Source organism: Raphanus sativus, chloroplast (assembly GCF_000801105.2).
Source record: "Raphanus sativus chloroplast, complete genome".
NCBI classification, from domain to species: Eukaryota; Viridiplantae; Streptophyta; class Magnoliopsida; order Brassicales; family Brassicaceae; genus Raphanus; species Raphanus sativus.
The window spans coordinates 68,661-82,500 of NC_024469.1; the positions used below are offsets into that span (position 1 = coordinate 68,661).

General features: G+C 34.0%; 15 protein-coding genes across 15 annotated transcripts in view; 5 read left to right on the top strand and 10 right to left on the bottom strand. All coding sequences in view use genetic code 11, as the record gives it.

Annotated features, from left to right (window-relative positions):
- Window positions 1-119: 119 nt before the first annotated feature.
- On the bottom strand, window positions 120-2,207 carry clpP (ATP-dependent Clp protease proteolytic subunit). Its single transcript is given in 3 exon segments — window positions 120-347; window positions 912-1,203; window positions 2,137-2,207. Coding segments are annotated over 3 exon segments (591 nt in total).
- Window positions 2,208-2,705: 498 nt separating this feature from the next.
- On the top strand, window positions 2,706-4,232 carry psbB (photosystem II 47 kDa protein). The gene has a single exon. It carries the CDS (start codon window positions 2,706-2,708, stop codon window positions 4,230-4,232), a length of 1,527 nt encoding a protein of 508 aa, YP_009046940.1.
- A 210-nt stretch (window positions 4,233-4,442) lies between these two features.
- On the top strand, window positions 4,443-4,544 carry psbT (photosystem II protein T). Its single transcript has one exon. It carries the CDS (start codon window positions 4,443-4,445, stop codon window positions 4,542-4,544), a length of 102 nt encoding a protein of 33 aa, YP_009046941.1.
- Window positions 4,545-4,609: 65 nt separating this feature from the next.
- psbN (photosystem II protein N) lies at window positions 4,610-4,741 on the bottom strand. The gene has a single exon. It carries the CDS (start codon window positions 4,739-4,741, stop codon window positions 4,610-4,612), a length of 132 nt encoding a protein of 43 aa, YP_009046942.1.
- A 104-nt stretch (window positions 4,742-4,845) lies between these two features.
- Window positions 4,846-5,067, top strand: psbH (photosystem II protein H). The gene has a single exon. It carries the CDS (start codon window positions 4,846-4,848, stop codon window positions 5,065-5,067), a length of 222 nt encoding a protein of 73 aa, YP_009046943.1.
- A 135-nt stretch (window positions 5,068-5,202) lies between these two features.
- petB (cytochrome b6) lies at window positions 5,203-6,638 on the top strand. The gene is given in 2 exon segments: window positions 5,203-5,208; window positions 5,997-6,638. Coding segments are annotated over 2 exon segments (648 nt in total).
- A 197-nt stretch (window positions 6,639-6,835) lies between these two features.
- petD (cytochrome b6/f complex subunit IV) lies at window positions 6,836-8,000 on the top strand. The gene is given in 2 exon segments: window positions 6,836-6,843; window positions 7,526-8,000. Coding segments are annotated over 2 exon segments (483 nt in total).
- A 199-nt stretch (window positions 8,001-8,199) lies between these two features.
- On the bottom strand, window positions 8,200-9,183 carry rpoA (RNA polymerase alpha subunit). Its single transcript has one exon. It carries the CDS (start codon window positions 9,181-9,183, stop codon window positions 8,200-8,202), a length of 984 nt encoding a protein of 327 aa, YP_009046946.1.
- Window positions 9,184-9,252: 69 nt separating this feature from the next.
- rps11 (ribosomal protein S11) lies at window positions 9,253-9,669 on the bottom strand. The gene has a single exon. The coding sequence runs from the start codon at window positions 9,667-9,669 to the stop codon at window positions 9,253-9,255; it is 417 nt and encodes a 138-aa protein (YP_009046947.1).
- Window positions 9,670-9,771: 102 nt separating this feature from the next.
- On the bottom strand, window positions 9,772-9,885 carry rpl36 (ribosomal protein L36). Its single transcript has one exon. It carries the CDS (start codon window positions 9,883-9,885, stop codon window positions 9,772-9,774), a length of 114 nt encoding a protein of 37 aa, YP_009046948.1.
- A 474-nt stretch (window positions 9,886-10,359) lies between these two features.
- On the bottom strand, window positions 10,360-10,764 carry rps8 (ribosomal protein S8). Its single transcript has one exon. It carries the CDS (start codon window positions 10,762-10,764, stop codon window positions 10,360-10,362), a length of 405 nt encoding a protein of 134 aa, YP_009046949.1.
- A 230-nt stretch (window positions 10,765-10,994) lies between these two features.
- On the bottom strand, window positions 10,995-11,363 carry rpl14 (ribosomal protein L14). The gene has a single exon. It carries the CDS (start codon window positions 11,361-11,363, stop codon window positions 10,995-10,997), a length of 369 nt encoding a protein of 122 aa, YP_009046950.1.
- Window positions 11,364-11,479: 116 nt separating this feature from the next.
- On the bottom strand, window positions 11,480-12,966 carry rpl16 (ribosomal protein L16). The gene is given in 2 exon segments: window positions 11,480-11,878; window positions 12,958-12,966. Coding segments are annotated over 2 exon segments (408 nt in total).
- A 192-nt stretch (window positions 12,967-13,158) lies between these two features.
- On the bottom strand, window positions 13,159-13,815 carry rps3 (ribosomal protein S3). Its single transcript has one exon. The coding sequence runs from the start codon at window positions 13,813-13,815 to the stop codon at window positions 13,159-13,161; it is 657 nt and encodes a 218-aa protein (YP_009046952.1).
- The window catches only part of rpl22 (ribosomal protein L22), a 483-nt gene continuing 442 nt past the window's right edge, over window positions 13,800-13,840 (bottom strand). Inside the window, exon 1 of the mRNA in view lies at window positions 13,800-13,840. This exon is cut by the window's right edge and continues 442 nt beyond it. Within this exon, the coding sequence (YP_009046953.1) occupies window positions 13,800-13,840 (41 nt within the window).

Below are 13,840 nucleotides of genomic sequence, written 5' to 3' on the forward strand. Positions count from 1 at the left end.
TCTCTTCAAGATTCTCTTCAATATATTTTTTTTATATTGAAGAGAATATGAAACTAAACCTTTAATCTAAAAAGATATAAAATTAGCAATGGTAGATTTGCATGAAATCGCTCCTATTTTTATTGAACCGCTACAAGATCAACAATTCCATGAGCTTGGGCTTCTGTTGCTGACATAAAAACATCCCTTTCCATGTCTTCGGATACAACCCATATAGGTTTGCCCGTTCTTTGTACATAAACCCTTGTGATGGTTTCGCGAAGTTTTAGTAGTTCTTCCGCTTCCAAGATAACTTCTCCCGTTTGTGCCTCATAAAACGAACTAGCGGGTTGATGGATCATTACCCTGATGATATAATAGAAAAGGTTTTTCTATTTCGCAGAATGAGGCGAGATAACCAAAAAAACAGAGAAATTTGAATAACCGTACAGGCTTTTTTGTGCGTTGCATACGGCTCTACAATGGAATTTACGTTTTTGACCTTTCCTTTCGGCGAAAGAAAACAAAATATAGGTTCTATTATACGCAGATCCATAAACGATCCAATTACCATCCTTCTTTTTTTGAGTTAAAAAAATAAATACTATGATGGTTCCGTTGCTTTATATATCATTTTTTTGATCCGTCTATGATTCAGCAATCCCAAAGTGTCGTTTTTTTTGTTTTTGTAAATAAGCTTCCGGTGTGAAAACAAAGTTTGTGACGCTGAGATGTGCCCGAATAGGGAAGATTTCGTTTTAAATACCCCTTTCTTATCCCATACTACTCTTTCAATATATAATCTAATTTTTTTAATCTAAAAAATTTCATATCGAATTCGAAGTGCCATGCTATTATTACTTAACTAATTCATATTTCCGAGGGCGAAGGCATAGTATTTTTTATCGAAAATAAAAAACTCATTGGCGCCAAGCGTGAGGGAATGCTATACGTTTGGTAATTTCTCCTCCGACTAGGATAAAGGATGCTATTGAAGCGGCCAATCCCATGCATATTGTCTGTACATCGGGTCGCACAAATTGCATAGTATCATAAATAGCCATTCCAGATATTACCCATCCACCAGGAGAGTTTATAAACAAATAAAGATCTTTGGTATCCTTTTCTATACTGAGATATATCATAAGACTAATAAGTTGATTCGAGATTTCGGTATCAACCTCTTGGCCTAAAAAAAACAATCTTTCTCGATAAAGTCGGTTGATTAGGATAAAATTTTATTCCTTAGGAGCCGTACAGGCACCTTTTGATGCATACGGTTCAACAAAAATTGTTAAAAAATCAATGTGTCGATTCCAACCCCTTTTTTTTTCAGAGAAGGCTTTTCTTTCTAACTTAATAAGGGAAGGGCTTGCTTCCCTTTTAAAAGTAAAAGAAAAAATAAATAAGTTTTGGCCCCTTTTATTTATTAGATATTATAATCCTAATAATAAAATAATAAAACGATTGATTAGGCCTGTCAGACTACCTTGATTCATTGATATTTTTTTTTCATCCAGATTCAGTTGAAATGGGGATGTTTTTTTCTTGTTCCTGAATGGGCTTCTTCCTTTTTTTATTCCGTTTTTTAGGTTTATGCTCTACTCCGAGTAAAAGGAAAAATTTGCCCGATTTTGATTTGCACATATAGGACAAATGAACCAAATACCGCGTCTTTTTTTTTTTTTACTACTCCTTCTTTTTTTTCAATTAATTTCTTTCACATGTCTTCTGTCAAATAGTCAACAAATTTTTAATTATATTATTTGATTTGATCAACAGTTTTAGATCACCCTGTTTCAATTTTTTGTATTTTTTATATTTTTTAATAGAATTTTTATCATAATTTTGATATCATATTCATACCATATTAAGTAGTAATTATAAAAATATTATATATTAATTATCAATTGGATTTTTGCTAAACGGAGCCTGGATACTTAATTTTATTAGTCCGATCACGTAAACCATAAAAAATTTTTGATAATCTAATATCAATCTAAATACTCCCTGCATTTAATTCTAATTTATTTTTTGCGCTTCGCGTTACAAATTTTTGATAATTCAATCAATCTTTTTGAGCGAAACAGAGGATATCTCGATCGAGGGAGAAAATGGGGAAATCCCATATAGCCCAATATATCTGACAAGTCGCACTATATGTCAACCCAAGATGTATCTCCTTCTCCAGGACTTCGAAAAGGTACTTTTGGAACGCCAATAGGCATGAAATGAAAAAAAAGAGAATGAAGTTCTCTAGTTCACTTTGATGTGGAAACGTAAGACTGTAAGTTTCATTTTTTTTTATCATATTATCCTTTTTTCCGACTTTATTAATATTAATCATATTAAAATTAATCATATTTAATACATAAGTTGAATAAGCTAAAATAAAATATAAAATAAAAGTAAAGTAAGAGAGAATGAATAAAAATTAAAGGAAACTTTTTACGAACGGGCTTCTAAATGATGAACAACAATAGCTATCTTGATTCATATAAAATAGGATTCACCCCCATTGCGTATTGGTACTTATCGGATATAGAATAGATCCGCTTCCCTTTTTTCCTATGAATCGAATTGTTCCATTATTACTAACAGAATAGAACAAATATTAATCCTTTCTCCGAAATAATTACCTAAAAAGGGGGGGTCCATAACATAGTTTTTTTCCAATGCAATAAAGTTACATAGTGTCTATTTTTCATTGATAAAGGGGTATTTCCATGGGTTTGCCTTGGTATCGTGTTCATACTGTTGTATTGAATGATCCCGGTCGTTTACTTTCGGTTCATATAATGCATACTGCTCTGGTTGCTGGTTGGGCCGGTTCCATGGCTCTATATGAATTAGCTGTTTTTGATCCCTCCGACCCTGTTCTTGATCCAATGTGGAGACAAGGTATGTTCGTTATACCTTTCATGACTCGTTTAGGAATAACCAATTCATGGGGCGGTTGGAATATTACAGGAGGGACTATAACGAATCCGGGTCTTTGGAGTTACGAAGGGGTAGCCGGAGCACATATCGTGTTTTCTGGCTTGTGCTTCTTGGCAGCTATTTGGCATTGGGTATATTGGGATCTAGAAATTTTTTGTGATGAACGTACAGGAAAACCTTCTTTGGATTTGCCCAAGATTTTTGGAATTCATTTATTTCTTTCAGGAGTGGCTTGCTTTGGTTTTGGCGCATTTCATGTAACAGGATTATATGGTCCTGGAATATGGGTATCCGACCCTTATGGACTAACCGGAAAGGTCCAACCCGTAAATCCGGCGTGGGGCGTGGAGGGTTTTGACCCTTTTGTTCCGGGAGGAATAGCCTCTCATCATATTGCAGCAGGGACGTTGGGTATATTAGCGGGCTTATTCCATCTTAGTGTTCGTCCGCCTCAACGTCTATACAAAGGATTACGTATGGGAAATATTGAAACCGTCCTTTCCAGTAGTATTGCTGCTGTCTTTTTTGCAGCTTTTATTGTTGCTGGAACTATGTGGTATGGTTCTGCAACTACTCCCATCGAATTATTTGGTCCTACTCGTTATCAATGGGATCAGGGATACTTTCAACAAGAAATATATCGAAGAGTTAGTGCTGGACTAGCTGAAAATCAAAGTGTATCAGAAGCTTGGTCTAAAATTCCTGAAAAATTAGCTTTTTATGATTATATTGGTAATAATCCAGCAAAAGGGGGATTATTCCGAGCGGGTTCAATGGACAATGGGGATGGAATAGCTGTTGGATGGTTAGGACACCCTGTCTTTAGAAATAAAGAAGGGCGCGAACTTTTTGTACGCCGTATGCCTACTTTTTTTGAAACATTTCCGGTTGTTTTGGTAGACGGAGACGGAATTGTTAGAGCGGACGTCCCGTTTAGAAGGGCAGAATCTAAATATAGTGTCGAACAAGTAGGTGTAACTGTTGAGTTTTACGGTGGTGAACTCAATGGAGTGAGTTATAGTGATCCCGCAACTGTGAAAAAATATGCTAGACGGGCTCAATTGGGTGAGATTTTTGAATTAGATCGTGCTACTTTGAAATCTGATGGTGTTTTTCGTAGCAGTCCAAGAGGTTGGTTTACTTTTGGGCATGCTTCGTTTGCTCTACTTTTCTTCTTTGGACACATTTGGCATGGTTCTAGAACCCTCTTCAGAGATGTTTTTGCTGGTATTGATCCAGATTTGGATGCTCAGGTGGAATTTGGGGCATTCCAAAAACTTGGAGATCCAACTACAAAAAGACAAGCAGTCTGATGCAACATTGCTTTTTTTCTTTTAGTTTCTGTTTGCGATTTTTTTGATTTCATTTTATTTAAATTTTATTTAATTAGGTAGGGTACTGTAGGAATCTTGATTTAAATCGCTGCCGTTTCTTTGACTCTTTTTTGTTCTTTATCCGGAGGGATACTCCTCAGTAAACATAAACAGGTATGAAAGCTATAATTGTAAACCACGATCAAATTTATGGAAGCATTGGTTTATACATTTCTCTTAGTATCGACTTTAGGGATCATTTTTTTCGCTATTTTTTTTCGGGAACCGCCTACAATTTCAACTAAAAAATGAAATAATTTTTCATTCTCTTCATTGACGTAATCAGCCTCCAAATAGTTGGAGGCTGATTACGTTAACTAGTCCCCGTGTTCCTCGAATGGATCTCTTAGTTGTTGAGAGGGTTGCCCAAAGGCAGTATATAGAGCATACCCAGTAAAACTTACAAGTAACCCAGATATAAAGATGGCGACTAGAGTTGCTGTTTCCATTATTATAGAATTGAAAGACCACAATGGATCTATGCTAAGATCGTTTATTTACAACGGAATGGTATACAAAGTCAACAGATCGTAATGAATACAAAATAAGATTTATGGCTACACAAACTGTTGAAGATAGTTCTAGATCTGGTCCAAGAAGCACTACTGTAGGGAAGTTATTGAAACCGTTGAATTCTGAATATGGTAAAGTAGCTCCTGGATGGGGAACGACCCCTTTGATGGGTGTTGCAATGGCGCTATTTGCGGTATTCCTATCTATTATTTTGGAGATTTATAATTCTTCTGTTCTACTGGATGGAATTTCAGTGAATTAGACTGAGAAGAATCTTGAAGTCCTAGCTTTTTGTTCGATACAAAAAAGTAAAGTATGTAGGTCTAAAATTTTTAGCCTGTTCTCCTTTGGTAGTTTGACCGCGAAATTTTTTTTCTGCATTGTATATTTCCGGAATATGAGTGTGTGACTTGTTAGAATTGACCCTATGGATAGTACAGAGAAGGGGGTCTGTCATCTTTATCAAGATGGTTTTACTTCGTCGGATATTCATTCGAGTATCTGGAGCACGAAATAGATCAAATAGATCACAAAGTTTTCGAACTATGATTCATACTTAATACTTAGACCTCGTAGCCGGACTTCTTTCCGTTCTATCTTATAAATTTTCATAAATCAAACTTTTTTCTGCTTTTAAACTCTTATTTAGATCAAAGGACAAACGCTTCTTTGTATTTTATGTTTTTAATCATTATAGCTCTTTTTTTGATTGAATAAGTGATGATCCAATGGTTCTCACTCAGTGAACTTTGGACTTTGAAGGTTTCATTGAATTATCGTGGTTCTCGTATGAATCTGAGGTTTCAATTAATAAGTAGGGTCTTAACAAGAAAATTCCTATCAATAATAAAGAAAACAAGAAGAAATACGTATTCCCATTCCATACAAATACCAAATAAAAAAGACAATAACGATAGGTAATCTAGAAGATTCAAGAGGCCTGTAACGATCAACACAACATAAAGACGTATGAGCTGACTTGAGTTTTTGGCATTTAACCACAAAGAAGAGCTTTCGCATTTTGACTCTTTCATATCTTTAAATAATATTGAATGAGAGAGAAGTTTAAAACTTTATATTACATATCCGTTTCAATCAGTATTTGGGTCTTTTTTTTGTTTGAGCTGTACGAGATGAAATTCTCATATACAGTTCTTGGAGGGGGAGTAACCTTGGTTTACCTATCTCAATAAAGTTTATGATTGGTTCGAAGAACGTCTTGAGATTCAAGCGATTGCAGACGATATAACTAGTAAATATGTTCCTCCGCATGTCAACATATTTTATTGTCTAGGAGGAATTACCCTTACTTGTTTTTTAGTACAAGTAGCTACGGGATTTGCTATGACTTTTTATTACCGTCCAACTGTTACTGAGGCTTTTGCTTCTGTTCAATATATAATGACTGAAGCTAACTTTGGTTGGTTAATCCGATCAGTTCATCGATGGTCGGCAAGTATGATGGTCCTAATGATGATCCTGCACGTATTTCGTGTATACCTCACCGGTGGTTTTAAAAAACCTCGCGAATTAACTTGGGTTACTGGTGTGGTTCTGGGTGTATTGACCGCATCTTTTGGTGTAACAGGTTATTCTTTACCTTGGGATCAAATTGGCTATTGGGCAGTCAAAATTGTAACAGGTGTACCTGACGCTATTCCGGTAATAGGATCGCCTCTTGTAGAATTATTACGCGGAAGTGCTAGTGTTGGACAATCCACTTTGACTCGTTTTTATAGTTTACACACTTTTGTATTACCTCTTCTTACGGCTGTATTTATGTTAATGCATTTCTTAATGATACGTAAGCAAGGTATTTCTGGTCCCTTATAAATAATATAGATTCTAGATATTTTTAATTACTAATTTATCTTATTACTTGGTGAAGGAACAATCGTATTTTATTGCTATAAATATGGATTATTAAAAAAATAAGACATGTATTTGGATATTTCCCTTCAACTCCACAATATTGTATTATTTTTTTGACATAAAAAGTTGAAGGGAATTCTATGAAGAGAAAATGGATTATGGGAGTGTGTGACTTGAACTATTGATCGGGCCGTGCAGAAATATGACTTTATCTGCTACATTGGAATTCACAACCAAATGTGTCTTTGTTCCAACCACTGTGTAAGCCCCATACAGGGGATAGGCTGGTTCACTTGAAGAGAATCTTTTCTATGATCATAATACCCGACGATGTCGTGGATGAGTGGGCTCCGTAAAATCCAAAAATCCAGGAGATTAAGGGATGGAACATAATAAATTAATAGTATGTAAATGCATTCATTTCCTCTGCATCGACTCGATTTATGATACTATCGGAGTGAATACAGGATCTAATGAAGAGTAGAGGGTAGACTTCATTAGTAACAAGTAAATCCTTTGTATTTTAAAAATCTCGATATAATTTTTGAGATTAAGGATTAATTGATAAGGTATGAGACGATCCAGAAAGCACTTAATCATGATCAACTTTTAAGCTTACGTGGGTGTTGAGCATTTACCTGTAAGAATGGAATTTATGGTAATCTTTAGTTGCAATAACTTTGGAATCGGATAATTATTTTTTTACATATTAAATACTTGTGGATAACATATATCTTTTTTGTATGTATTAATTTAGTTTGGTTAATTCTTGCTCGAGCCGGATGATGAAAAATTATCATGTCCGGTTCCCTCGGGGGATGGATCCATAAGAATTCACCTATCCCAATAACAAAAAAACCAGATTTGAATGATCCTGTATTACGAGCTAAATTAGCTAAAGGTATGGGTCATAATTATTACGGAGAACCCGCATGGCCCAATGATCTTTTATATATTTTTCCAGTAGTCATTCTTGGTACCATTGCCTGTAACGTAGGCTTAGCGGTTTTAGAACCATCAATGATTGGTGAACCTGCGGATCCTTTTGCAACTCCTTTGGAAATATTACCTGAATGGTATTTCTTTCCTGTATTTCAAATACTTCGTACAGTGCCTAACAAATTATTGGGTGTTCTTTTAATGGCTTCAGTACCGGCGGGATTATTAACCGTACCCTTTTTGGAAAATGTTAATAAGTTCCAAAATCCATTTCGTCGTCCAGTGGCGACAACCGTCTTTTTGATTGGCACCGTGGTGGCCCTGTGGTTAGGTATTGGAGCAACATTACCAATTGATAAATCTCTAACTTTAGGTCTTTTTTAATTAAATTTATTCAATTGTAAAATAAAAGGCGTGGGTATCTAGGGAGTAGTCATTTCAAAATGAATTCTCCCTAGATACATATCTAAATTAATTTTATTTAAGTAAAATAGGTTTGACTGGAAAATCGAAATTACGTTGAAGGTTTAAAATCCATTTCAATTTTAAATTTACTTTTTAGTCAATTTTTTTAATGCTTTTTTTATTTTTTTTCTAAAATGTCTAATATCTTTTTTACATCTTCTATGTGAAAATGTTCCATTTTGATAAGGTCTTCTTGACTGTTATTCAAAAGATCCAATAATGTATGTATATTGGACTTTTTGAGACAATTATAGATTCTGGGAGGCAATTCTAATTGGTCAATAAAAATATATTGAAATCCTAGTTCTTTTTTTTTTTTTCTTAGGTTAACTAATCTATTATGAAAAGGAAAAAGGGGTAAAGTAACTTGATGTTGATTGTTCTCTAAATAGAACGTTTCTTCTTCTACATGTAGAAAAGGAATAAATAAATTAATCAAATTCCGGGAGGCTTCATGAAGTGCTTCTTTAGGAGTTAAACTTCCATTTGTCCATATTTCTAGAAAAAGAATCTCTTGTTTTTCATTCCCATTCCCATAAGAATGAATACTATGATTCGCATTTTGAACAGGCATGAATACAGCATCTATAGGATAACTTCGGTCTTCAAAGTTATTTGACATTTTTAGACTATATCCGCGATTCCTCTCGATTTTTAATCCAATACACAAATTTATTGGTTCCGTTAAGGTAGCTATATGCTGTGTATTATCAACGATTTCCACAGAGGGCGGTAAAACTATGTCTCGAGCAGTTATATATCCGGGACCTTGGACACAAATAAGCGCGTTGCGCGTTCCATATAGATTACTTTTTAATACAATCTCGTTCAAATTCATTAAAATTTCATGTACTGATTCTTGAATACCGACTATGTTAGAATAGTCATGTGGTATGTTCTCAGATTTTGCACGTGTAATACATGTTCCTTCTATTTCGCCAAGTAAAGCTCTTCGCATCGCAATGCCTATTGTGTCGGCTTGACCTTTCATAAGTGGAGACAGAATAAAGCGTCCATAATAAAGACGCTTACTGTCTCTTCTTGATTCAACACACTTCCACTGTAGTGTCCGAGTAGATACTTTGACTTTCTCTCGAACCATAGTAATTTTATTTGATCAGATCATTGAATCATTTATTTCTCTTGAAACCCTTTCAGCCTTTATTTAGTTCTATACACGTCGTTTTTTAGGGGGTCTACAACCATTATGTGGCATAGGGGTTACATCTCGTACGAAACTTAAAAGTATACCGCTTCTACGAATAGCTCGTAATGCTGCATCTCTTCCCAGTCCAGGGCCTTTTATCCTTACTTCAGCTCGTTGCATACCTTGATCCACTACCGCTCGAATAGCATTTCCTGCTGCGGTTTGAGCAGCAAAAGGTGTTCCTCTTCTTGTACCCCTGAATCCACAAGTACCCGCGGAGGACCAAGAAATTACCCGACCCCGTACATCTGTAACGGTCACAATGGTATTGTTGAAACTTGCTTGAACATGAATAACTCCCTTTGGTATTCTACGTACATTTTTACGTGAACCACTACGGGTATTTTTACGTGAACCAATTCTTAATATAGGTTTTGCCATATTTTTTCATTTCACAAGAAATATATGGATATATCCATTTCATGTCAAAACGGACCTTTTTTTTTGACTAGCTCCCTGGAAGTGCCTTTTCCTTTAGTAAGATTATCCTTGTCTTTGTTTATGCCTCGGGTTGGAACAAATTACTATAATTCGTCCCCTCCTACGGATTAGCCGACACTTTTCACAAATTTTACGAACGGAAGCCCTTATTTTCATAGTTGTTATTCCTTAATTCTCTTAATATACTTATTCTTGGACGAAAAAAAGGTTTCTTGATATTTTTGAATCTTGAATTGTATCTTCGTGAAAGGAATGTTGAATTTCAAAAAACCACTGACTTATTTGAATCCTTGTTATGGAGTCTAGAAAGTGGCTGTTCCCCGATTAACTTAATACCTAAGAACTTACTAAAACTTTTAACTTTTTCTCCTATAGGTATACCTATACAAAAATATGTCGAATCCTTTCAGAAGCATGACCTAAAATAAAAAAAATCTTTAGTATCTAAACAAAATCGAACCATGCCGTTCGGAAGTGATTCATAAAGAAAACTTTCATTAATTCATTTTTTCTTTAATTTCATTTGGGGTAAAACATTCTAAACTTTTTTAGCAGGGGTGGTATTACACAACCCCCCTTTTTTTTTCACAAATGGTAAGTTCCGGATATCCAATTTTGATATTAGAAGGATTACCATATATAACACAAAATTTCTCCGCCGATTCTTTTTAGTCGAGCTTCTCGATCCGTCATTATACCTTGAGAAGTCGAAAGGATTACAATTCCTATTCCGCCTAAAATTCGTGGAATTCGTTGAGAGTTAGAATAGATTCGTAGACCCGGTCGGCTTATTCTCTTTAAATTTAAAATAGTTTTATAGGATTCTTTCTTATTTCGTCTATGTCTTAGGGTTAAAATCAAAAAATATTGATTGTTTTCGCGATGTTTCCTTACGTTTTCGATAAAACCCTCTCGTAAAAGTATTTTAACAATGCTTTCGGTGATGTTAGTCGATCCTATCCGAACTGTTCCTTTTCTATTCATGTCAGCATTTCGTATAGAGGTTATTATATCAGCAATAGTGTCTTTCCCCATGATAAGTTAAAATTCCTTAATTGTTCTATAATTTTGATATAATCAACATGTTATTTTTCTTTTATTTTTATAAAAATAGAGACGAATTATATATTAATATATGAATTCAATTATTAATATATAAAATTATTAAGGGTATATGCGTGATACACAATCTATTAATTATAATTAATTTTATTTCAATACCATTTTTTTAATCCTATCCTATACTAACTATCAATATTTAGGTCTTATAATACCTCAGGAGCTAATGAAACTATTTTAGTAAAGTTTAATTGTCTCAATTCCCGTGGGATCGCCCCAAAAACGCGAGTTCCTTTTGGATTTCCTTCTTGATCAATGACAACTGCGGCATTGTCGTCATATCGTATTATCGTCCCATTCTTACGTTTGAGTTCTTTACAAGTACGTACAATTACAGCTCTGATCACTTCTGATCTTTCGAGAGGAGTATTTGGGATTGCTTCCTTGATTACAGCAACAATAACGTCACCAATATGAGCATAGCGGCGATTACTAGCTCCTATTATTCGAATACACATCAATTTTCGAGCCCCGCTGTTGTCTGCTACATTCAAATAGGTTTGTGGTTGAATCATATTTTTGTATCTCTTCTTTTAGTGCAAAGGACGAAGTAAAAAAATATTGTTTGTCAAAAAAAAAACTTATAATCTTTTTATCCTTAAATGTTATTTAGCTTTTTCATTCTATATTCCTATTCACAAATAATGAATTGGGTTTTTATAGGCATTTTTGATGCCGCTATTGAAATAGCTTTTCTGGCTATATTTTCTGGTACACCACCCATTTCATAAAGGATTTTACCTGGTTTAACCACAGCTACCCAGTACTCTGGGGATCCTTTCCCAGAACCCATACGCGTTTCCGCGGGTCTTACTGTAACTGGCTTGTCTGGAAATATACGTACCCAAATTTTTCCACCACGTCGTATATTTCGTGTCATTGCTCGTCGCCCTGCTTCTATTTGTCTAGATGTAATCCAAGCGGGTTCAAGTGTTTGAAGAGCATATCTGCCAAAACAAATACGATTCCCACGAGAGGATATTCCTTTTAGTCTTCCTCGATGTTGTTTACGAAATTTGGTTCTTTTTGGGTTATAGTTGATGGGTTTTTTCTAAATGAGAAATTCCATCTCTACTGCAGAACTGGACGTGAGAGTTTCTTCTCATCCAGCTCCTCGCGAATAAAAGGATTAATTAAGATATAGATGTAGTTAATGATTAATCCTATTAATCATGGTATTTTTTTTTATTTCATCTTATCTCTTCTAAATTTGTGTATGTCTTTTTTTAAATAGAATCAAAGATCAATTTTATTTCGATTTATTTAAAAATAACGTAATATCATCATTACAAATGTAATTTTTGTTAGAGTTATAATATTATAACAAATCCTTATTTTATTTTTTTCATTGTTTTTTTCATCTTTTATTACTTTTTTTATTTGAAAAAAAAAAACCAATTTTTCGCCGGCGAATATTTACTCTTTCAATATCTATTTAAGTTTGCTGTTTATACCCCGAGGTCTCAGAATCAAAATCAGAAATCAGAATAGATAATAAAGTTTCTGGTTTATTCCGCCATCCTGTCCAATGAATTACTAAGATTTCTTGTTCACTAGAATCCTATATATTCATGGGTTCCGTCGTTCCCATCGCTTCTTGATTAATCATTAGGCCTGAATTCTACAATGGAGCTTTTACATGAAATTTTGAATTTCATTTTTTTTTTGAGGCAATTTTCTCAGTTTTTATTGGCTCAAGGCTCTTAATTTTTTGTTTTCGGAACAGATTTATCTAATTATTATGAATGAATCTGTATTGATGCTTTATTACATTGCTTTTCTTACAGTGACCTCATAGATTTTCCAAATTGGAATCATATATCATTAATATTCAATTTTTTCGCTCTTTCTTTCATCCTTCCATTTATCCGCATACTTTTTGATTACCTTTCATAACTTAATAATCATCTTTCTTTATTCTTTTTTTTTTTTTTAGTCAGTTGCTCCAATGATATGATCAGCCTATCATATCTTGACTAATTTTTTGGATCCAGATAATGCGAAGCAATGAGTTGCTTAGGTTATTTATTAATGCTGTAGTTATTAGTTGCTCTTATAGGTAAGTTCTTTTTTTTTATCGTAATCTAACCCTAAACCAACGAGTCACACACTAAGCATAGCAATTATATCAAAGGAGTTTTGATGGAAATGTTTATTCAACCTTATAGAATTGCTTATTTTTTTTCTTAAACATAAAAAAGAAGACTACAAGTTTTTATTTTTATTTCTTTTTTTATTTCTTTATAGTGTTATACTATATAGTTTTCGTTTTTTATCATTGGATAAAATGTAAAGACAAATAAAGTTTTTTTATTCTTCGTCTACGAATATCCAAATTTTTATTCCTAAAACCCCATAAATAGTTCGAACTGTATAGGAACAATAATCAATTTTAGCTTCAATTGTTTGTAAAGGAACTCTGCCTTCTCTGATCCATTCAACACGTGCAATTTCTTTTCCGTCGATACGTCCTGCAATTTGTACTTGAATTCCTTTTGTATTCGCCTGTTCAGTTAATTCAATAGCTTTTTTCATTGCTTTTCGAAAAGAAACACGATTTTTTAATTGGCCAGCTATAAATTCTGCAAGAATATTAGGATGCCCATACGGATTGGAAATTCGGGTAATAGCAATGTTGAGTTTTCTATTGGCACAATTAAGTTCTTTTTGAACATTCATCTGTAATTCTTCGATTCTTCGGGGTTTATCTTCAATTAATAATTTAGGAAATCCCATATAGATTATGATCTGAACGAGATCGATTCTTTTTTGAATTTCGATACGTGCAATTCCCTCCATACCAGAGGATATTCTTATATTTTTTTGGACATAATTTTTAATACAGTCTCGTATTTTTTTATCTTCTTCTAAACCTTCAGAATACTTTTTTGGTTGTGCAAACCAAATAGAATGATGACTTTGGGTTGTACCAAGTCTGAAACCAAGTGGATTTATTTTTTGTCCCATAGGCCTCCACTACTATATGTATCGT